Raw genomic sequence first — 24,020 nt, forward strand, 5'->3', positions numbered from 1 at the left:
CTGGCAAAGGGGCAGCGGCGTTGGCCGCTTCCCTCCGTCCAAATCTGCCATTAAACTGTTGTTGGAGTACCACTGTGTCAAACTTATTATGAGGAAGAAGACATTGATGGAAGTGCCTTAGTAGTATCTTTTCCACAGAAGACTGACCCAAATTACCCCTTTTCTTCTTCCTTCACGCCAAATCCATAAAAATTTCCTTGCATCATTTATCTTCCGCAATATTCCAATGATTCATTCGACTACCAGCTGGCCAGCAGCGACGCTGTTCCTCTCTACTTAAAGCCCTTTTGTCCTGCTCTCTTCTCCATCAGTCACCCTGCCATCACATGCTTTTCACGTGCGAGATACCAGTGCAGCCAACGGGAAGCGATGCTCCTCCCACGGTGGGCGGTACGGTTGCCACTTAGACCGCAGAAATCCTCACATGGTGCTCGAGTTCCGAGAAACAAAAAATAATGATAATAGAAAAAGTAAAATTATATCCATTAATCACGTAAATTAAACCTATTATTAGGGCCTCTCGATTCATAATACTTCGTTATCGAGGAAGACCTCAGAACAACGGGAAAGGAAACAGGGTTGGAGCTTCGAGATCCATGCTCGACAGGTCACACCCACCGATGTCGCTGTGTCGAGAAACATTTTGTGTGCTGCCAATAGTGGTTTTGTCGACGCCATCTACCTAAATATCGTATGCGATGGTGTAGATTCAGAACACGAAAAAGGACTCGATGACTGTGCACCTTTTGAATTCGTGACATGGTTAACCGGGGTGGGTGTCGTGATTCGTGCTGTGGTATGGTAATCCATCAAGACCCTGGTGACATTGGACCGTGACCGCGTCGGATCGAACCGGGTCCGCATTGGGCCCGAGACCACGCCGAAATAATTAACCGGTGAGCTGTTTTGATCCGATGTGAGTCGGTCGTCGACATGCCATATGGCTTTACGCAGTACGACAAGATGCCATCGCGAGCGACAGACAAAAAGTAGCGGATCGTGATCGGCCGAACAGGAGTTCGATGAGATTAGGCGGATAAGGAATCCCGAGTGCATCCGATTGGAGCACATGTCCTCCACAGGTTTTAGATGAGGGAGGTGAGTGGGTTGGGCGGGGCGGGTGGCGAGTCCGACGATTCCAACCCGGACACCCGATGGTGGGAGTGGGACAGACTGGACCGCACGTGGGGCGTGCGACACCCACCCACCCATCATTGCGATTTGACCCCCGCGAACCGGGCCTCACCCGTCACCGCCGTCGGATGCCGATCGGACGGATCCGTTCGCGTCCAGATATGGCCGGTCAACGGTCACGTCCGCCCGCAGCAGCCTTCGGCCCCGCCGCGGCGCCATCCATCGCCCTTGGACGCAGGCAGCTTCACGTGGTGGCGGGCCCCGCGACACGTGGCTGTGATGGGACGCGAGAGGTTCACGTGGGGCTGTGGGGGCCGTGGGCACTGTTCGTTGACGCAGGTGCGGCGGGATTCCCATTCGAACGCGACCGTTGTCGTTATGCCTTCTCTCACCGCCGTGGATGTATACGCGTACGTATAAATCGTAGGTGCGCCTTTTAGCTCAAATGTCTTCACTATACGTGTCATAATTTTTATTATTTGGCACGTCATAATTTCTGAGACTCTTCTTATGTTATTAGACCCATTAAAATTGATCCGAGTCAAGCGACTCTGAAACACTGATTTGGGCCGATTTGGGACGCTATTCTCTCGAATTTTTACTGTAGTCTTGATGAGTTCGATTGAATACTCCAAAAAGTTTTATCTTCTGGCAAGGTTTATGGTTTCAGTCAATACATCCAATTTATTTGATGCGAAGCTATTTATAATTATCTTGATCTCCATCTTCTTGTAGTATGCATTGGATGCTGAAATCTCTCACATTTTAAATATACTGTCTTTATTCATATGATTATCTTCACACATTCACTTCAACATTCTAATTTAAAAAAAAATATTATATATATTATCTTAATCATCTAATATTAAGATTTATAAAGTGTCATTTGACCATGTAAAAAATTTAGTGATCACATAAAACTTATAACGTGTGATGATAGTATGTATAGTTCTATTTATATAAAGACGCGGGTGTTGGGCCTGTTATAATCGTCGATGAATCTTCTTCTTCCATGGATTACTATCCATGACGCGGGCTCTTATCTACCTCGAAATTTGTGCTTAAGCAATGATTGATTGATCCTGATCGTGCAGTAGCCCAACAATCTATATATATATATATATATATATATATATATATATATATATATATATATATATATATATATAAGATTGTTGGGCTGGGCTTCAGAATCAGGCCCTAACGTAGTCCCACGAAGCAAAGTCCATGGCACCGGCACACAGCTCATTGATGAAGCTCACAAGAGACCACATGGGCGGCCGCATTTGTGTTAGTTGCCGGTCACTGCACTATACCATCACCGACTCGCTTCTTCCCACCTATTATCGTGGCTCACGATCGCGGGCTTCGTAGTCAAATCGAGTTACCTCGAGCGGGAGCAAAGGCACGATCGATCACGATGGCAAGGAATAAGACCACGAGTCACGTCAGGAATAAGACTCGATTATTAGCTGCCTCGACGTAGTACATATATACACGCCTCTACACGTGGACCCACTGCGCACGTATTTACACTACCACAAGACGGATCGTTAATAGTGATCACGGGCTCGCCACACCGAGTTGCCGACTCGCCTGGTCGCACCGCGCGGGCGCGAACCCGACCCGAGCGTTCTCCAGGTCGTACTCCACCCATACGTTCTGCTGGTGATGGTGCCCGATCACGTACGCCGACAGTGGCACCAAGTCCGAGTTCCCGAACGTGAAGCACCACACCGCGTCCGCCCCTCGCACCTCGCCCGGCACCCGGTACAGCAGCGTCTCCCCCCCCACCGCCACCTCCGCGCCGCCTCGCAGCAGCAGCACCACCGCCGGCAGCCCCGGTGGGGGCTCCTCCCTTGCCGCTGGCACCCGGAAGCAGAGGTCGAACGCCCCCTGGAACACGAAGTCCGGCTCGCCCAGGGGCGCGAGCGCGCCCCTGGTCTGCCGCGAGAACTCCGCCTTGAGCGCGTCGTAGGCGGGGCCGAGGAGGAACGTGAACTGGCTGCCGGAGTCGACCATGGTCTGCCCGGCGCCGGTGTGGTCCGGGACGAGCACGGACTTGGGGATCGGGAGGAGGGCGTGGCCGACGCGGATGCCCTCGAGCTGGACGGAGTAGGCGACCCGGTCGAAGTAGGGGAGGGGGAGGGTGATTTGGATCAAAGGGGTGTAATTGAACGGCAGCGGGAAGGGTGGCTCCGCGTTGCCGAGGAGGAGCAGTCCGAAGGCGTCGTGATCCGGAATGCAGTAGGAGAATCGGCGGATGCCGCTCTGGGTCACGAAGGAGAGGGATCCCCTGTTCATCCCGAGCAGCCCGGCGGCGTCGGTGTCGCCGCCAGAGGAGGAATAGGCGGAGGCCACGCAGGCGAAAACGGTGGGCAGTGAGGGCGAGCTGCCCACGAGGAAGGAGTCGGTGGCGATGGCGCCGTCGGCGGTGGAGGCGTCAGCATAGGAGAGGTAAACATGGCAACGACCGCCGGGCGAGGAGGCGTCGCAGATGGGCGGCATGGGGAGGTCGCGGCCGCGGTCGCGACAAGTCGGGGAGGAGCAGGGGACAGGGTGGTAGGATGATGACCTGTTGGGGTCGAAGGAGTGGGCAGCGGAGGAGTTGCAGAGGAGCCAGGAGAGCTCGCTTCCGGTGTCGAGCACCATGGAAACGTTGTGCGGCGGCGTGCCGACGGCGAGTGGGACGGTGAGGCTGACATTATGGTGGAAGAGGAGCTTGTTGGATGGCTTGCGGAGAGCCAAAGATGGCACCTTTTGGACTCTTAGCGGCAGTACAAGAGACAAAGATGAGGCCTTTGCACCACCCGTAGTACTCGAGGAACGGGAGGTGAATGGCTGGAGAAGAAAAAGCAGCAGAAATAGAAGAAAACACTGAGAGTTAGAAGCAGAGGAGATCATGCCGTCTGATTTCTTCTGGTTTCTGCGACTCTCTGGATTTGGATCGAGAAGGAAACTATGAAGAGAAGCGTCGTGTTAGTGGAACTCGGAATGCCGTAGAATCGAAGGAACCAACGTTTAGAACAGTAGTGATGGGTGCTGATGGCAGAGGAGGGGGAGGCAAGAACTGGTTGTGAGATATCTGTGTAGTATACGGTTAAGAAGCGTCTCTGTCCTGTCCTTCCCGTGCGCTGGGAGATTAAGGAGACAGCTTTGAAATGACAATGAGAAAGAAGGTTGCAGATTTCCATCTGATTTGACTTGATTTTGATGTTTGGTGACAATGCGATGATTCAGAAAGGGACGTCGTCGTGTTAGGCATCCAAAGTAGGTTTGCTGGTTCTGCATCACTGCCACTTCGTCAAAGAAGAGCACACCCTACAAGAAAAGCCGCAATACTAATGGTGTCTTTATGGCTGTAGAACTACACACAAAGCATGGCGACGGATTCAAGTAATGGGAACATCATGATTCGTGCACAACCTTCTTTGACTCCCTGAAAGCTCGAATGTCGATCGTCATCATTGATCCCTCGTAGAGAAGCAACTCAAGCTTCGTCACCAACTAGTGTGTTGCGGTCATGTGGAACACCAGCATTGTACGAAGCTTGACAGGATCGCAAGGTGGCCAGTCCCACGCAGTGATGTGGAAGGAAGGCGATGGCAGAGCAGTTGAGGTCCACAGCTTGGTGATCCCAGCGAAATCGACTCCATAGATGTGCTGTTGACATCATCCCAAGCTCACGAGGCTTCAAAAAGTGGAGGGTTTTCCAATCTATTTAGAAGAATTCTTTTAGCGTCTAATCATACTTTCCTTCACATTAGTTAGTGTTATTTTAGATTTTGGTTATCTCACATTACAAGCGAAGGTGAGACACAGGTGATCTTGCAAAACTAACCTGAGACATATTTGATGAGGATGCATATCTAATGCTTGAGTTATTGAAGTCACATGATCCAAGAAATAGATATGTGAGTCAATATGATACACCTGAAGGCTTTTTTTATAATTGAGTTTGAGCAACAATTGAAATAAAATAAATATTTAATATGCTAAATACTAGAAAAAATCATTAATCATTATTCAATCATGAAATTGTGCATCGAAAGCTTTCATGTTGAGATTAATGAATCTCTATATTGGTACTAAATATAGACTACTGGTCGAATTCACAAAACTAAAAGTGTTTAGTGAAACGTGATATAATATCCCTCAAATTATCCATACATCAATCCCGCTTTATCAGTTGCATACGAAGAAGAAGACACCCCTTTATCGAGGAAGATTGTACATTGTATTCAGCTGTCACTTTGGACTATGGAGTTTGGTCCATAAATCAAAGATGACGACCGCAGCAAAACGCCAACCCACATACATGCCAAAGTGACAACTGTTGCACTGCTCCACACGATAAAACCGAGCACTAATCGCTTGCCTTCGTTGATTGCATTGAAGGATGAAACAATGCTTCGAAGGCAGTGAGCTCAAAAGATTGAATAGCGAGCAGTAAACTCTCTTGCATCCGCTGCTTTGCATTGGAATGCAGTTGGGATAGATTGTGGAGGTCATACATGACCTACCTACACAAGAAAGCAACAGGCAAGTGATTTCAGAGGCCATGTGATTGCAATGCAGATAGAACCACGCAACCATTAAAACTTGCCGGTGACAGGACAAGCACTGTCTGCAGGCATCAGCACACATGCTTAAAGCAACCAAGCTTTTTTGGCTTCTGCTGGTGAAGTAGTGCCGATTTAGCAAGTTAATAGTATCTGAGCTCATCAACTGTTCTACTGATGTCTTCTGCTGTGTCTCGATCATCTTTACATGGATAAAAGTCAAATTTCCAAGATGATGAGGATCTTCAGAAGCCTTTTGTGTGTGATGACAAATCATGTGGAAAATGACGGGTCAAGTATAGCAGCTACTGGGCCTCATGACACTCCTTGGGTAAAATTTCTTTTATCCCCTCAAACATCATTAATTGCCTCTTCTGTCAACCATGCTTGATGAGTACTGTTGCACCAAACAGGTGGTCTAAATTCTGTTCAGGAATACCAGGGAAAGAAAACAGAGTATTATGATGCACAGTGCTATAAGAACCAAAAGAGGGGAGGCATTCTGTATAGCTCACATATTCTTGATAGCAGTTGGTGCTCAGGTTCTTCAATCACCTGTCAGCATATCAGAATCTGATACATTGATTTAAGCCATCATGTTGAATAGAAAATCCAGCAGTCCTTGCAAGACAAAGTCATGGGTCTAACATGGAGGAAATCTTGCAAGAACAGACATCATAGGAATCTCTCCTTCTGAATCTCTGTGAATGTGCAGCTGGACTTGATAGCTTAATATATGTGTGTTGTACTATCCTGGAGCTTAATATAAAATTCATGCTAAACCCACTTAATGATTTGGTACTATGGTGCCATGCTTGACTCACCTAAGCTGTTTGCATTATTGTCTTAGAACAAGTTTTTTGCAAGCAGCAACTCCATGAGTCACTCTATTCTACTGCAGAACTGTTTCAGGTGCTGTTTGAAATCAGTACTGCTTTCCTGGGTTAGGCAAACTTATCAGCTGTCCACTTATCTGCGACAAACTATACATATACATATACACATACACATACACATACACATACACATACACATACACATACACATACACATACACATACACATACACATACACATGTAAGATGTGTAAGATGTTTGCTGGGAAAAATTCTTACATGAGCCTAATAGCCCCACTAAGTCCAGCCCACTCACTAAAAGCCTCCATTCACAAGATTGGTGGCCAATATGGACCCGAAAGACAGACAAAAATATAATATTTGAGTTATCAATAATGATGCCATATGGCTTGGACTTCATGTGCGGGTTTATGTGATGAAAGAATCAGATTTGCTAAATCCATTATCTAAGTTAGATTTACTAGATTGTATCACTAACCTTCCATTGTAGACATCGCGAAGACAAGGGATGAAGACAACATAAATTATATCTGCTAATAGGCATCTTTGTCTTCCTGGTATTGTGGTGCTTGCTGCAGTAGAGACAAATGATCAGCTTTGTCTAGCAAGATACCATGTCCTCCCTTTCTTGTCTATTTGTCCTGCTCCTAGTTTCCCATGCCCATGGCAAGCAGGGCAAACTTTGATCACCACGCAAGATTCCTTCAACAAATCATTTGAGAAGACAAAGCAGGTTGCATGGAGAGGTTGAAAACAATATCCTGATGCAGCCAGCTGCATTGATCTCCAACCCAGTGCACAGCAGCAATCAGAGACTTGGTCAGAGGAACGCATTTGATACGAACAAGTTCAATGCAATCCGAGTAGTCATGCTGGATCGCATTTTTTGAGATTTCAGTCTCCAACAACCTAACTCTTTTGGAGCTGACCTGCCACCCACCTTGATGGCACCTAAAACGTGTCCCCATGTCTCAGTCAGTGACTCAGTGTCCTTTGAATGATGCACTATGGGAAGTGGGGACAACATGGTTATGACAGCTTCAGCAAGTATGTAACGTAGTAAATGGGGAAAAGATGATGCTACTCCTTAAATGCCTGTTGGATGTCCACACTTCACGGTGGTCAAATGGACTTAAGTGCTGTTTGGACTTTGAATGGGTTTGATGAGAGCCAAACCATCAGATCCTTACAATTCCACAATCTGAAAGGCAATGCCATGTAGTGAGCAAGAGTCAGAAATGCATACAAAGACTATGAAGTCAAAAAGTTGGTCTTTTAGGTTCAACTCAGTAACCTGTAATCGCTAATCTTCGGCTTGGGTCAACCATTTTTGCTGATCAGAAGAAATGTTGTGAGTTCGGCTTGGGTCATTACATCATCACTGCATCAGAGACAAGACAACAAGGCATTAGAAAAGATTACATGTTGTAACTGCATGCAAAGAATTAAAACCAACATCAGCAAGTAAAACTAAGGTGGTGTAATAAAAGATGCATTGAACACTTTGACCAGGTTGAACAAAAGCTACCCATAAGATATTTAGTATCAAGTCAACTAAAGAATGAAGAAACCCCTGAGACATGGTCCACTGAACATAGGCACTTCTGGTGAAAGGTGGAACAGAGAATCATATCTTGCCTTGCCTTGTATTTATGGGCATTCCATGGAATCTCTGACAAACTTGTTCAAATATAAGTTCACCTGTACAACAAATAAAAAAAAAAGGATCATACAATGTACCATGCCACAGAAAGGACTAAATCCATATGTCACATTCATCTAAGATTACATCTTGACCATGTGAAGAGAGAGAGAGAGAGAGAGAGAGAGAGAGAGATTTGTTGTGTCTGCTTGTGATTTTTTACTATTGCAGCTGTCCTTCCCAATGCCATTAGCATGTTATCACTGTTTAATCAGTCTTGCTTCATTGTTAACAAGGATTTTCCTACTTACTAGAGCCTTTTCAACACTGATTATATTCACAATGCACTGTGAGCAAAGCTACAACTTCTCAGTTCCTGAGCCAATCATCCAAAGTGATGATTATAGGGAGGAATATCTTGGCATCAAGCTTTTGTTTACCTGAAAATTCATGGAAGACTGTACATAAAGACAGCATGCTACAGAACATAATGTATGAAAGTATTTAGTATTCCATCACCATCTTAGTAGTTCAGTAGATCTGATTTCATAATTACTTTGAAGAACTATATTATAGCCTGTCTCATGCATCATGAACGGGAATCAACCCATAACAAGAAGAAGACTACTCAAGCATTTAATTTTGAGATCAAGCAAAAACTTGTCTGCTTACAGTCTCACAAAAAGGATTCCAGTTTAAAAAAATTGTTTTACAATTTCTATGGTTCTGTTAGAAAAATGATACATCATAACAGCTAAGAATGATATAGACGGGAACGAAAAAAGAAGCCTATCACTCTAAAATATAAGACTAGTTCTAAAGCAGCCAAAAATCCAATTGTAATTCCTGATTTAAAGTTAACAGGCAGCTACATTTCAGTCAACATACACAAATGCTCACTAACATAGCTGGAAGAGAGAGATGAATTTTGAACGGAAAAGAACCAACAAATCCCCTCCTCAATGATCAACGAGAAGACAAATAACAAACAAACAGATTGAGGAAAGCCAACCACCAGATATCTGCCCGTGTAATCGGATAGAAAGATTTCAACAATAGCTTTTAAAAAGTCCAACCAAAAAGAAAAAGAATCATAAATTCTTCATGAAGAGTTATACTAGTACAGGTCAACCACCCATGAGAACATAAAATACTGCTCCAAACTATACTGATGCTAATGATATGGCAAATGAAAGGCTATAATGTATAAACATGCACTTGTAAATCTCTTCATGAATTGTAAAACTAAGAACTTCACAAACAAAAGAAGTTAGATACACCTTATACATGATATTAAACTAATGAGTGGAAATAATTCAAACTTTTCTATTGAAGATTGAACAACGGCATAAATAATGAATGTTTAATTCCAAAATAACCACACTTCAAGAGGCCATAAACCTTTGTAATATCAGAAAGCTAGACTACAGAATAAAAGCCACTTACATGTGGACAAAAGAGCAGAACCGATTAGGAAATCTGAAAGGATATAGAAATCAAAAGATGATACATTTTTTTTTAATCTTCACTAGTCACTGTGGAATTATATCCAGAAAATTACCAGCCAGCAACCATTTGCATCCTTTTTGCAGAATCAAGTAACTACAGTTTTGCAGAGGAATTGGATTGAAGAGCAAAAAGTTGAACTTTTCTACTCAGTTATCATCATCACCATCCTCCAATACCCTACTTGTGCTCTGTCCCCGATAGCTCCTACTGAAGAATGGATATCTCCTGTGTCTAAGAGAAGTGGTTGAGAAAGAGCGAGACTCGGAGGTCAGACTCAGTGAAGATGTAGGAGGAGATCGAAGACGCCTGAAGAAGGAGAAGAAATTGCGGAATGCCCGAACAATTCTTCCACTCTCTCTGGATCTATTTCCTCTTGAGGACCACGATATCCTTCTCGGTGTGCCAGCGGTCCTAATTCCTTCATCCATCTCTGTGTAAACCATAGGAAGCTCTCTTTCCGTGCCTCTCCTGCCACCAGTGAACCTCCCAACAGCGAACCCACCACCTGGAAGCCTCCATATGGTGAGCCCCACCGTCTCCTCCTCGTTCTCAGCCACATGAGTCCGCTCGTCGTCCTCCATTTCTTGCACATCCGTCGGCATCTCATGGCGACAAAGAGGGCAGGAATTTCTTAGCGAGAGCCAAGGCAGGATGCAATCCTGGTGGTAGATGTGTTTGCAGGGCATCTCACGGACCTCAGTTCCGAGCACGAAGGGGTCCTTGCAGACGGCACAATGGGACTCCATCGAGATATGGCCATCGGCGATCTCGATAGTGGGCATAGACTCGATGGCGACCTTCGAAGCCGGCGAGTACTCGAAACCAGGCGCACCGCCGATTCCGTCAACCTCAGTCTGGGAGAGCTGGTCGAGTATTCTCTCCAATCCCGAGCCCATCAAGAACTCCGACATGCTTTCCGGCAAGGGGCGGAGACCGGATCGGGTGCCGTCATCGTAGTAGAGCTCGAAGCTGCTGTTGGTGGTCCAATCCGCATCGCGTCGTCCGCCTACGGGAGGACTGCGAAGAACAATGACGGGGTTGAAGGGAGAGCGGTCGCCAGTGGACGCACGATTGTTACGGCGGAACCTAATTTCCGAGGACTGGCGCCGACGGCCGACGGCCGCGGAGCTGTTGTCGACGGCGGAAGGGACGCGGCGGCGACGAGGCTCGGTAGCGGTCTCGGAGGCAAGAGGAAAGCGGCCAGGCGCGTCAAGGAAGCCACCGCCACAGTCTGGGCAGATGACTGCGTCCCAGGGCCAAATGAGGACGAAGCGACAGCAGTGGTGGCACCAGTACGTCGATGCCGTCTCCATGGAAGCCATCAACGACCAAACGAAGATGGCGATGGCGTAGGCTGCGGCGCCGACGACGAGGAAGCACCGGAGGAAGAGAGGAGTTCCCTTAAAAAGATGCAACCATTGAAGTTTGATCCCAAAGTCGAACCGATCTTGGATGGAAGCCCTAAGAATCCGAGTTTCCGAGAGATACAGCACCCACACCGATCAAACCATTCAAGAAATCGCTTCGATCCAATCTCCAACTTGAAATCCCAAACTATTCCTAACCAAATAGAGGGGGAAGAAACCCGAATATTTTGAGGAGAATCGAGAATCCCTTGCTTAATTTGCAGTCATATCCCGCAAGGATTCGGGGATTTGGGAGGATAGAGAAGGAGGGGGGAGGGAGGGAGGTTTTAAGCGCTCGACGAAGCTTCAATGGCGGAAGCTCGTGCGCGCGGTGGCGTGCTTTGGACGGTCCGTTCGCGGACACAACCGGAGACGCCGTTATTACGATGTCATTCCTGAAGCGAGTTCGCTTGGGTTATGATATCCCGACGGCGTTAGTCAACGTAAGGCAGAGCGGGAAGCGGACCACGTGGGGTCAGAGAAGGCGACCCGGGTCGGGCCGAGTCGGCGGGGGGTAGGGTGCAACGACTCGGTCCGGTGTCCGAGTACTTTTGCAGCCAGAGTCCAATTACTAAAATACCCCTGATATAGATTGGACAACCTGTGGTCCACTAACCCGGGTTTAGTGCCACTTGTACAATTTCAAGTACAATTATTGGAGCGATAAAAGAAAGAAATAAAAAAAAGCCAAAGTGTTTCTATGTATATTTATACGCAAGGGAAGAAAAGCCAAAGTTTTCTTCTTGGTGGAGAAAAGATGAGGAAGGGGATAATGCCCGTCCTTAGGAAGACATCCATGACGTGTGTCAATGGTTTAGGTTGATGAATGGCCTGTGGGACTCAATTGGTGCAACTCACTCAGCCGCCCTGAGTTGGTCAATGATTGGTCGACTTAACAAGATATGCGAGTGTTATGTGGATCTACGACCCGCTCCAAACGGATCTGACACGAGCTATAATTTTGGGTCGGGTTGGAGTTATTGGGCCGTGATTGCAAAAAGGATCGGCCCACGTCGTCGCCCCATCTTCTTTTCCTCTTCTTGCTATTTCAAGGAGCATCATGGTGATCTCATCAAATCCTGCTTGCAGCATCAACACCTTGGGAACTTCTTGCGATGCATTGTTAGATCAGTGTCCAAATCCTTCGTAGTTTAGGGCGTTTGCCAGTCATATGACGAAACCGAGATCATGCACAAAAGAGATCCACGAACGTGAGAAACACACAAATAGAAACTACGAGTAGAGATAAATCCACGGATTTATGGGTTGTTTATCCAAGCGGTGCCAACATGGCACCAATCATTTCCCAAGAGACAAATTTAGCTTCTTTCAAAGTTATTTCCCAGATCAACTTTGCTTCTAAATCTATTTCCGAAACTGGACACTAGAAAATCTAATGAATCCTTTGTTGCATAAAGAAAATCACATAAGAAACAGTTCGGTTCTGCTGTTCATTTAGTTCAAAGATCTATAAAGGCATAAAACACAAATTTAAACAGCACACACTATAATTTGCATGTTGAACGTAATATCTTGTAAATATAGAAATGATGATGGAAAAACCTGGTTAAATTTTTTTTACTGAAGCCTGTAAAATTCCCCTCAAAATCTCTCACCGAACCTAAAGAATACTGCACCGGTACCAGAATTGTGATCCATGGCGTACTCAGCTCTCACCATCCCAAGCTTCACACCGGCACCATAGGAGGAGCCATGCCCAGCTCGGCGGAAAAATTCAGTCGGGTTTCCCTTTACATCCTTCGAACTGCCAAGGTCATTTCCATGCTCCGCAAACAAATATACATGGGTGTTCTTCACGGGGATTCGCAGCTCAGTGGCAAGCTACAGTAGAACAAAAGTCATGATTTTGAATTATATTGGATAGCATAATCACACAAATATTCGTTTCTTCAGAATATAACACCCAAGAAAAATGGAACAATGGATAAACAACAAACCAGTGTGTCCTGCTCACCTCGAGAATGTTCCTGCAGGCACCCAATTCTCCCATGTTGTAGCCTCTCACTGAGTAGGGACCTCCAAGAGTGAAAGCATCATAGCTTGGGAGGTCTCCAACACAACCACCATAGTGTCCATGAAGAACCAGAACAGGTGGTGGTGATTTACCTATGCCTTCTTCAACGTTCTTCAATGGAATGAACCGGGTTAATGTGAGCTGGTGGCGGTTGAAGAATGGAAAGTTGCTGCCGATTCCAAGACCTTGGTCCAGCTACCATCAAAATTCAATATGATCATTAGATGAGCATGTCATCATGTCTAGATGTTCTACTCCATGTCACACAGAAATTTTATATGAATGGAGATGTCAAATATCACCGACCAATGGCAAAAGGGAAAAGCGTGAATGGTCAATAGAAAAGTTTTTGACTCGAGAAAATGAAAACTATGATGTCTCCATATTCCTTGGAGTTGTGCATACTCGAGTACATGAACTAATACATATCCATAGCTCAAAAACATACAGGGCAAATGAGAACTACATAATCAGACATGCATCAATTAGTTGTCCATGTATAAAATGTCTAGGATAACCTGGATTAGCTGTGACTTACAAGCGCACTACCATCCAATCAGTTACGAACAAATTACTTTAAAAAAAATCTGGAGGAGATGGTGAGGTTGAGGGAAATGAATCTTTATGAATTACGTGGCCATATACCATATATGCTAAATGGTCCAAATATTCAACTCTAAATAAGAAATTATCAACAAGCCTCTAATGGATTACTTTTTATGTCTACAATAATGTTAAAAATGTAAATCTACCATCATATCGACACCTTTGATTACAGATGCATGCAAAAAACCTTTAGTTGACAGCAAGACTAGATACCTGGAAGACATCTCTCTCACCAACGGTTGCACCATTCAGAAACTTTGTGTTGTCACGTGTAATATTCGCTTGTGCAAATGCCATGCGATCAATGCCAGTACCGCTGAGGGTTGTTGGAGGCCCATCCATGCTTAAACCACCACTAGGTAACACTCGAGCACCATGGGTACAAATGCTAGTAGTTTCATCACGGGTTGTGATCTCTTCCATCACAAGCCCATAAGTAAATTTGCTTTGTCGGGTGAAGCTCTGAAATGTTAACAGTGAGTACTACAGCAGTGAAGAAATGGATCATGGAAATAAAATGAATGGCTATGTCAACAATGATACCTCGGTTATATTGGCTTTAAAGCCCACTCTATCAATCCATACAGGTGGAACTTCATCTACACCTGGACCACCAGTGAAGACAGGACTTAACTTCCGGCTGTTAAAGCAGCTGGTGCGGAAGGTTCGGTTGCGAGGGTTGGTCACACCATCTAGATAAGGGTGCACATATTCAAGCTTGAAAGACAAATCATCCTGAACAAGAGTGAGAAAATTACATAATAAGTCAAACTAACACAATAAATCACTGAAAGCTCACAAATATCGCACGAGCATATGAAGGTTTGTGTTTATCTCCTAATTCTCTACTCACATTTCCAACAATAACTAAATTGAGATTAAGGAAAAATGAATGGAAGAATTGCTTTTTTCAAACCAGTTCGATGTCAGAAGAAAGCAAACAACCACTGGACACACCAACAGACAAAAATTTCTGACATGGGCTAAATAACTTTTAAATCATTATAATCCACAGAGGAATAGAAAGTCCTTACTCCTGAAAATAAGAATAACTCCACCAGAAAATTGAAAATCCTGACTCTTGACTACAATATAAATATTATTGCCATCGGTGAACCCTTTAGGGCAACCATGAACAAGCTCCCACTATTGCCAATGTTCAGTTTTACCCCTACATGCATGAGGATGTTTACAGTGATCTCAGTGCAACCTCAAGGTTTTTGATCAATTTCAGCACTTTAACAAAACAAATTTAATCAAATCCAACAATTTGTAATTCTACAACAAGGAAATCAAGATTTACACACCTGAGGATTGAGAAGATTGCTCGATGTAACCGAACCAACAATTGATCTGTTCAAACCATTTATGTTGCGATGTTCAAATGAAACAGTTCCACCAGGTTGAACTGAAGCCTAACAACAATAATGCACACAATGTGAGGAATCAATCTCTTTGAAGAAGCATAAGACAGTTTCAATCTGAATACCAGCCCATTCTTACAAACTGAAAGTCATGTCAGCATGGACAGAATTACCAGTGTTGGTCGTCCATCACGTCCAGGTACGATACTCCATTCGGTGCTTACTTCAGCTGTCTTTTGATCCATTTCTCTGAGTTTGATTTCAACTATTATGCCTCCTTCATTCTTTTCATCTGGTCGTGGGTTCACCTCTATATTGGAGAATAAAGCAAGCGAGTTTATGTTCCTCAAAGCTTGCTTTCCTGCTTCTATGTTAAAGACATGCCCTGGTCGAAGCTGCACTAGATCAAACATATTATAATATATTTATAATATTACAAAAATAATATTCCAAAAATTAATACAACAGGTAAGAAATAAGAATAGCAAAGTCAAATCCTTTTAAGATATGATGATATGTCAGAGAACCTGGAATTGGTGGAATACAATGTGCAGAACAAGCAGAAATGTGATTTATGACATACATGTTTGACAATTATATTAATCTGTCAGCCTAATTTATGTATAATCTCATCAAGAAAACCCTCTCCAGGACCTCAATGGATATTTAATATGTACAAAACAAACTCCAGGTTCAGAATGATGATTGTTCACAATAGCAAACCTTTGCATATATGTCCCACGTTGCTCTTGGAATATTTATCTTAATAACACAATAACCAAGCTGGTTGTCGGAAAGTCATCCTTAAAAAGTGATACAGATGCTACAGGCAAAAAAATATTAAAACCAATATGGTAAATGGCCATCGAAATATTAAAACTTGACAGTTTCAACAGAAAAATTAGCCAAAAATGCTAGCAGTTTATCTAAAAAATTGCAGATGTGTTCTTATTAAAGAAGATATAAAAAGAAAGAAATGAAGATGAGAATACAAAGAAGAGAAAGAGCGAGAGAGAGAGAGAGAGAGAGACTTGTGTTGAATCCTTATGAGTGAATCACTTCCATTTTTGCCTTAGCAAAGAATAAGAAGCAACTAGCAAGAAATTGCTATCCAAACTGCCAACATGAATGGTAGTTTTCCACCCAGTACGGGTATCTTATCCCATTGCCAATTTCTAAGATCCACTTTCTTGAATTAATAAAATATACAACATGATGCTGACCATTACTTTTGGCAATTTTTTTTCATATATTCATTGGAAATGTTGGTGTTTTTCATAACCAGCTAACCATTCATAATCGGCTAACTCATCTTGTATCAGATCAGTGATTATTCATTTGAGGTTTAATTTTTTATGTTTCTTTCCTTCACTAGTACAATTGGATTTATAAAACTAGTGAAGTTTAGTTTGCCATGATTGCGGTTGGAGATTGGAAATCTCTTTTTCCATAACATTAGCTTGCTGGAGAAAGATATCCGGTAGGCATTCCTTTATACTCATTATTGCTTATATGTTTAGCCTGTATTATAATTAAAATGTAACAAACTTGATGCTCTTGAGTATCATGCTGAAATGTACATTGTCATTTTAGACATGCAACCTGTCAGCCTTTCCTAATAAATGAGATCTTATTTATGTTTTAAAAATTGTCAAATATTGATGTAGCTTCAGTAGTTTTTTGTTGAAATATACACTATGCGTGTGCACTTACTAGTTTAAAGTTGGAGGTGAAAGAAACCCTAACATAGATTCCGGCCTATGACATAGGTTACAACTCTGAAGAGCTTTATCACAAACTTAGTGCAATAAGGTATTTTCATTTGAGCAAATCCCAAATTTCTACAAATTAGCCTCATACATAACAAAATGATAGTTAATCCTCATGGAAGACAAAGAAACCATTTAAATTTTAGTCAAATGATAAGTCACTCTAAATCTACACTTTTTCTGTATCCTGACCACTTCTTTATATCATCAAAATGCAGTGACTAACAAAGAATAACTAGAATAATCAGACATGTGAACAATCTCCCTAAAGGAAAACATCGGATAACTTATTATTGTTTCAATTTAGAGTTGTATTCTAACATTCCTAGCAAGTCAGTCTCCAGCAGCAAACAATTCAGACAGCACTATGGTTTTCTCATTTACCACTAAAGTTTTACATTCTGTGATACACTCATCATAGAGCATTTAAGTAGTTATCAACAAATGAGGGCAACAATGTGACAACTATACCTGTCTGGGCAGCTCCCGGCGAATGACAGCCAAATGAGTATTCCCTTCACATAGATTTCCAAGCTTATCCAGGAACTGGATGTCAAGCTGAGTAATATCACCCTCCACGACCTCACACACCACCTCCTTTGTATTCAGATTCCCAAAATTGACAACCTGGGCGCAAGCATACCCCTCATCCTGGTACCACTTCTGCACCCGGTCCCGAATCCTCTGCAGCAACCTAGCACTCACTTTCCCCCTCTCGCGGAGCATCTGCAGCACCTCCCGCCGGACTGTCACAGGCAACAAGCATGACCTTGAGCGCTCGATCCTCCTCCTGTATTCCCTCTCCTGGCTTCGAAAGTACTCTAACTTCTCCCTCTCCGTCATGTCCGGGTCCATCTCCATCTGCTTCGTCTGCGGCATCAGCCCGACGTTGATGCAACGAAATGCGTCCGCAGACTGCCACGTGCTCTCGGCGAACGACACTGTGAGGGCCAAGGTGCCATCGGGCTTGGTCTTGCATTGGAGGTCGACCTTCTCAAACATGCCGGAAGCGGCCAGGTTTTCCAACTCTGACTGGAGCTGGGCCTTGGTGTAGACGCCACCGTTGCGCAGCGACACCATCTCGAAGAAGGAGTCCTCCGTGCCGGCGACGGTGGTCGAGCGCCGGCGGTCAAAGAGCAGGATGTCGGAGATCTTATACCGCTTGAGGCCGCTCAGCTTGTTGAGCTGGACGACGATGTTAGCCGGTAAGCCATGGGGGTCCCACTCCCGGCCGGCGCCGCCCTCCTCCTTCGCAAGCGCCACCAACGGGGAGAACAGGTTAGACCAGAAACCACCCCCATCGCCGCCGCCGCCTCCCCGGTACCAACCTCCGCCACCGCCGCCGTCAATGGGGGGAGGGGAGGACGAAGCAAGCAAGATGAACCCGCCACCAGCCGCGGCGGCAAAGGAGACCGCGGAGGCGGAGAAGGCTGCAAGGGATTTCTTGCAGGCACCAAAAATGGAAGGTTTAGGGGCCATGGATCTGTCGGAGGAGGGATGCTTGCCCCTCCGTGGTGCAGCAGAGGAGTGGATCTGGGGCCGAAGGAGCTGCTTGGGGGCGGTGAAGGCCATGGCAGCTTGGAGATTGGGAAGGGAATGGAAGGGGGGGGGGGGGGGGGAGAGGCGGCGGTGAGGGTTAGGAAAGCACAAATGGCTCCTCCAAGAAAGGCACCACGAGTTAGAGGGTGCGGGTGACGAGCCTCGATGATAAAAGTAAAGGGTTTCGCCAGGGTTTATGTGATACCGGGCTCACTGCTCACCGCCTGGGTTGGACTCACTCATTAGGGCCATTTCTAATATTATTTTGGATATTTATTATTATTATTATTATTTATTTAAATCTCAAGATTTTATTTTTTATTCTTTTTTCAAAAAATTATCTCTACCTTTCATCACATCCATCATCATCTTTACTTAATTATCCGTTATCTTCACCACGGATAAAGAATAATATTAATAAAAAATATTATAATTTAATTAAAATTAGTTACAGTATTTTTCAATTGAATTTTTATTATATCGATTAAAAAAACATTATAACTCAATTAAAACATATTGTAATCAGACATATCGATTCTTGTTTAGTATCCTTCGTCATCGTCTGAATCGATATTCCTCTCTCCGAATGCTCATATTATAATCCTATTAAAAAATAATATAAAAAGTTTTTTTTTTTGCATGTTCTTATTCATGATCGATAAAAATACTTATTTGAAATCAATCAAAGTTGATAAACCTTCTTTGGCTATAATATTTTTGTATAGACTTGTAAGATTTTTATGAATGCATAAAAAAAACACTATAATCCTATTAAAAATTATTATAATTGATATAAAAGCCAAATTATATATACTGTATAAAAGTAACACTTTCATCTTCGGTTAATGTATTTTTATGAATATGTCAAAAATATTATAATCGTGTTCAAAAATACCGTATAAAAGTCAAGTTTATTACATGTTCTTATTCTGAAATGAATAAAAATACCTATTTGAAACTCCACACAGGATGATAAATTAATTTATTAAAATGTCTAAAACATTTGACGTTACTTCCATGATCAAAGTGTTCTGTGTAATGCATCCTCACTGAACCAAACACAAATGTTTTTATTTATTTATTTATTTTTTAATAGATTAACGATTTTAAACGTTATTGTTAAACCATGGAGCGATCTAGCTAAGGGCTCATAACCGAGGTGTATGGCTCAAGAGAGAGTTTGTTTGAATGAGGTATAGATATCGGTTCGTAGACTCGTTAGGAATTATCCGCGATGGAGATACCCGTACGATTTTATTTTTTTTGAAGCATATGAGTTCAAAAGATATTTTTAAGAATAAAGGAGACCCGATGAACTTATGAGCCGTTTCATACTCCTCAACTAAAACTAAATGACCTTATCAATTGGATAAGTTGGGTATATAAGTTATTAGAAAACAGGAGGTATAGATGTTCATGTCGAAACATAAATTAGCCGATGGAGTCTACAAACATGAACTGCAAGTTATCATGCATAACCGCACTGTTTGGCGAAAAGAATCATTAGTTAACTAAGATTTCATCCTTCGGTTTCCATATTTCATGGTCATCGTGTGAAACAATCATAGTTAACTACCATGGTACTAATCACCAATGATATTTGTGATAGAGTTCGGTGCATGTGGGTGGTGTTTGAAGGTATAGCTAATTTTACTTTGCCAAAGTAATATACACATCCATCGAGTTTGCTCTTTCTCTTAGAGATCGACTTGTTTTTCTCACATTAACAGGTGGTGTTTGCTGCACATCAGATGTTCTAAAAGCTATACCCATTCGTTCTAAAGACAGCTTATGGAGATACCATGCGAAAGGTTTTGCATGTAGGTCCAGACAACTTGTGTGCAGTGGTTTCTAAACTGTTGAAAGAAGAAGGTACTGAAGCATGGGGTGTGGAACCATATGATTTCGAAGATGCTGTAAAAGCTTTGTGCGTGTAGCTTACTGATATCTTCCCACTACCATACAGGCCAAAATCATTCTCCTCGTTTAGAAGATGCTGCAAAAAGCTTTGTGCGTCTAGACTGATATCAGAGGACTGCTGCAAAAAGTTTTGTGTGCGTTAGTTGACTGATATCAGAAGAATTCACTAAAAGTAAGATTCTAGATGGACAGAGCTCTCATGATGATTTATCTTAGACTCTTTACACTCATCTATAAATAAACATCATTTTTAGGGATTGACAATAAGAAAAAATAAAGGGCTTATTTTTCCTAACGATCTAATTTTTTTTTTTAAATTCACAGTGATTTTGGATTAAAGACGGTGATTTTACAAATTAAATAGAGATATTTTTTCAATGACATCAAAAGATACATATTATTAAATTAGATATAATCATTTGATTTTAATTCTAGCATAAAAGATTATTTTCGTATTTAATACAACATATTACATATTTTAGATATTAGAGTTCTTAAGATCAAATATATTAAATCTATTATTTTGTTTATGATACATGAATCATACGTATTTTTCCTTTATAAAGATACCTTTGAATTGAACCTTAACCGAAGAAGACGAGCTCGCCAGGGAAGGCAGAAAAAAAAAAAAGGGAAACTCTTTTGACGATCATTGAAGTATGGCGAGCGTCAACCTCGACCTTGAAGAAGGAGAAGGGAGCAGCGAGCGGAATGGTTTGATAGAAAGAATCAAGCATGTAACACCTTCCTTCCTTCCTTCTTTCATTCTTTACTCTGCTTCCTGATTCAGCACATTCCTCTCCCTCATCTACTGCGTTATCTGATGATGACAGATTACACGGATCATTCTCGATTGCACCAATCCATGTGTTCCGGCTTCTCTCACTGCCACGAAGGACTCTGTCATTTCCAAACTGAAGTGGTGCAAGCAAAACAAGTTACAGGCGTGCTTTTACGTTGGGATCATCCTTTACCCTGGTGGTTTATTTGCTGCACAAGGTAGCTACTACCTTCGGATGGTCAACTACGTCGCTCCATGTCTCACTGCTCTACCCGCTGTAACTCGATTCCACGAACACTTTAGAAATCTCGAGCAGATCAGAGACATTGGCGACAATTTACAGAGACTGGAACAGTCGATCAGAGAGTTATCAGCTTCACTTGATGGAGTGGCGAGTGTCGGAAGAACAAATCAAGTCGTCGAAGAAGTCGATCCAAACGGAGTTGGAAGATGCGAAATGTGCAAAACAAACCAACAGTTGGTGTGATGTACATCACTCCACAATTTCAAGTCATCGGATCTATGATGTTATATATCAACAGTTAACAGTTAGTGTCTTGCTATATTTTACCAAGTGAAACATTAACTTAAAATAAGGTTTTGATTTAAGAGTTGTAGTTAAGATAGGAGTTCCTGTCATCTTGGATTGATCCCTCTATGAATAGAAGGCTTATATAGTGCTCTCTATTTGATAAGTTATCATTTTTAATAAGAATTTTTAGTTTTAAAGTTATCATTTATGATTTCTTTATAGCCACCACCACTTTTCAAGTTATTTTTAAACAAACAAGAGGATTGATTATTTTAGTTTTGTAAGCATTATTACCTAAGAATAAATCGTAGAGACTATCAACTACTTTGACTACTGATAAAATTAAGACTTGATCATATTTCTATAAAATAAAGGGAATGTTACAAAGTAGAGTGGTTAGACGTGTTTAAGACAGGTGTGAGTTTTAGACAACACGCGTCCAAGCAATCTACTTTGTAACATCCCTTCGTTGCTCTTTGATTGGAATCAAATGGAGCCATACGCTTACTTAGATTGCAAGCAATACACAAACGAGCAGCTCTTATGCGAACGGAATGCGGTCCTAATTGTTCTTTAATTTTCTGTTCCTCGGTAATAATGCTAAAATTATGTTAAAGATGAGATATTTTCTAATCATTGATAAAAACAAATTATCAACAACGGATCCCTTCTCCCGCTCTTGTGGTCGAGCCAGAGCTCGCTACAACGAGTCCCTTCTCTCGTTCACACGGTCGAGCCCAAACCCACTATGATGAATCCTTTCCTCTCGCTGACACAATTAAGCTAGAACCCGATACGATAAGTCTTTCTCTCGCTTATGCGGTCGAGCTCAAACTCATTTCAATGGGTCCTTTCCTTCCACTGATGTGGTCAGCCATAACCTGCTACGACGGGTCCCTCCTCCCACTCATGTAGTCGAGCCAAGCTGATGAGTCCCTCCTCTCGCTCATGTAGTCGAACCAAAGGTCTACTACGACGGGTCCCTTCTCCCGCTCATGTGGTTGAACCAGAGCATACTATAATGGGTCCCTCCTCTCACCCATGGTGATCGAATCAAGCCCTGCTACAACAGAAGCTGCTAAGGTGGATCCACTCTCATGCCCATAGCGGTCGGATCAAGATCCACTACGACAGGAGTCACTAAGGTAGATCCACTCTCTCGCCTATAGTTGTCGGATCAAGACCCTCTAAGGTGGAGCCACTCTATCGCCCATGATGGTCGAAACAAGACTAGTTATGACGAAAGCCGCTAAGGCGAATCCACTCTCCCACCTATGACGATCGAATCGAGACCCGCTCTAATGGAAGCCGCTAAGGCATAGCCACTCTCCCGCCCATGACGATCAAATTAAGACCCTCTCACCCATAGCGATTGAATCAAGACTCGCTATAGTGGACTTATACTGATACTCCCACTCCCATGGTCAAATCAAGACCTGCTATAGCGGATTGATACTGATACTCTTGTTACGACGGATTGATATTGATACTCCTACTATGACATATTGATGCCAATACTCCCACTATAGCAGTCAAATTAAGATCTACTACGATAAAGCCACCACGATGGACTAAAATCAATTTTCTCGCTCACTCGATCGAGCCAACACCTACTACTATAGACTTACACTCCCACCTAGGTGGTAAAATACCTGCCTCTAGAGGTGGAAGAAGGGGCAGGACCAAAAGAAGACTCAATCTCCCATGTGAAAGGAGGAGGCAAAAATGGAGAAGGAAGCCCCTAGAAGCAGAGGGGGGGAGGGAAGGAGGAGGTAAAAATAGAGAAAGAAGCCCTCTTGAAGCAAAAGGGGGGTAAAAAAAGAGAGTGAATGAACTCACGAGCAAAAGGGGGGAGAATTAAGATAGAGAGGGAGTAAAAAAGAAAGGGGTCCCTTAAGTTAACACACATCTGAATAAAGAATTACCATAGCAAGAAAGCACAACCCACCCTAAGAGGCTTCACGCCAACCTCCACGATACCAACGATGACCCCAAAGATAAACAATGTGATCACGTTATCGTGCAGGAATGCATGAAAAATGATATCATTCGAGACCACTATTCGAATCTTCGAAAAACACTTTTATTAGGGGACGAGTGATAGGGATAAATCCTGGTACCCCCCCTCGCCAGCTTCTCTCGCCACATAAGTAACACATAAACAAAACCTCGGTAACACCTATTCCTTATGATCACCTCTTTTACCTTGACTTCCCGAAGTGGGCCCACATGAACCACTTCTCATCGATCCCGCAATTGAGAAAATAAACCTGACTCTACATTGATGGTGAACGACATAGCTTGACTTTACCATCTTTCCCTTCCGAATGAATGACGAGGGGACCACACCTCGCCTAACTCGAA

General features: G+C 43.2%; 3 protein-coding genes across 17 annotated transcripts; all 3 read right to left on the bottom strand.

Moving 5' to 3' along the window:
• Nucleotides 1–2,582: 2,582 nt before the first annotated feature.
• LOC104000904 (aspartic proteinase PCS1-like) lies at nt 2,583–4,277 on the bottom strand. The gene has a single exon (XM_009423058.3). It carries the CDS (start codon nt 4,036–4,038, stop codon nt 2,698–2,700), a length of 1,341 nt encoding a protein of 446 aa, XP_009421333.2. The 5' UTR covers nt 4,039–4,277; the 3' UTR covers nt 2,583–2,697.
• A 972-nt stretch (nt 4,278–5,249) lies between these two features.
• On the bottom strand, nt 5,250–11,458 carry LOC135595606 (E3 ubiquitin-protein ligase RDUF1-like). 15 transcript variants are annotated; one of them, XM_065086767.1, is made up of 5 exons: nt 9,642–11,458; nt 8,507–8,635; nt 8,197–8,254; nt 7,848–7,934; nt 5,250–7,754 (listed from the first exon to the last, which is right to left on the bottom strand). In XM_065086767.1, the coding sequence occupies exon 1, from the start codon at nt 11,024–11,026 to the stop codon at nt 9,851–9,853; it is 1,176 nt and encodes a 391-aa protein (XP_064942839.1). In that variant the 5' UTR covers nt 11,027–11,458; the 3' UTR covers nt 5,250–7,754; nt 7,848–7,934; nt 8,197–8,254; nt 8,507–8,635; nt 9,642–9,850. The 15 variants fall into 15 exon arrangements, with proteins under 15 accessions (XP_064942839.1, XP_064942832.1, XP_064942837.1 ...); XM_065086760.1 differs by having other exon boundaries at nt 8,192–8,254; XM_065086765.1 differs by having other exon boundaries at nt 8,082–8,254.
• Nucleotides 11,459–12,495: 1,037 nt separating this feature from the next.
• LOC104000902 (protein TOC75-3, chloroplastic) lies at nt 12,496–18,582 on the bottom strand. The gene is made up of 7 exons (XM_009423055.3): nt 17,356–18,582; nt 15,289–15,510; nt 15,059–15,166; nt 14,295–14,486; nt 13,965–14,213; nt 13,086–13,340; nt 12,496–12,952 (listed from the first exon to the last, which is right to left on the bottom strand). Exons 1-7 carry the CDS (start codon nt 18,454–18,456, stop codon nt 12,713–12,715), a joined length of 2,367 nt encoding a protein of 788 aa, XP_009421330.2. The 5' UTR covers nt 18,457–18,582; the 3' UTR covers nt 12,496–12,712.
• Nucleotides 18,583–24,020: the final 5,438 nt, after the last annotated feature.

The sequence above is a fragment of the Musa acuminata genome, chromosome BXJ1-10, assembly GCF_036884655.1.
Source record: "Musa acuminata AAA Group cultivar baxijiao chromosome BXJ1-10, Cavendish_Baxijiao_AAA, whole genome shotgun sequence".
NCBI classification, from domain to species: domain Eukaryota; kingdom Viridiplantae; phylum Streptophyta; class Magnoliopsida; order Zingiberales; family Musaceae; genus Musa; species Musa acuminata.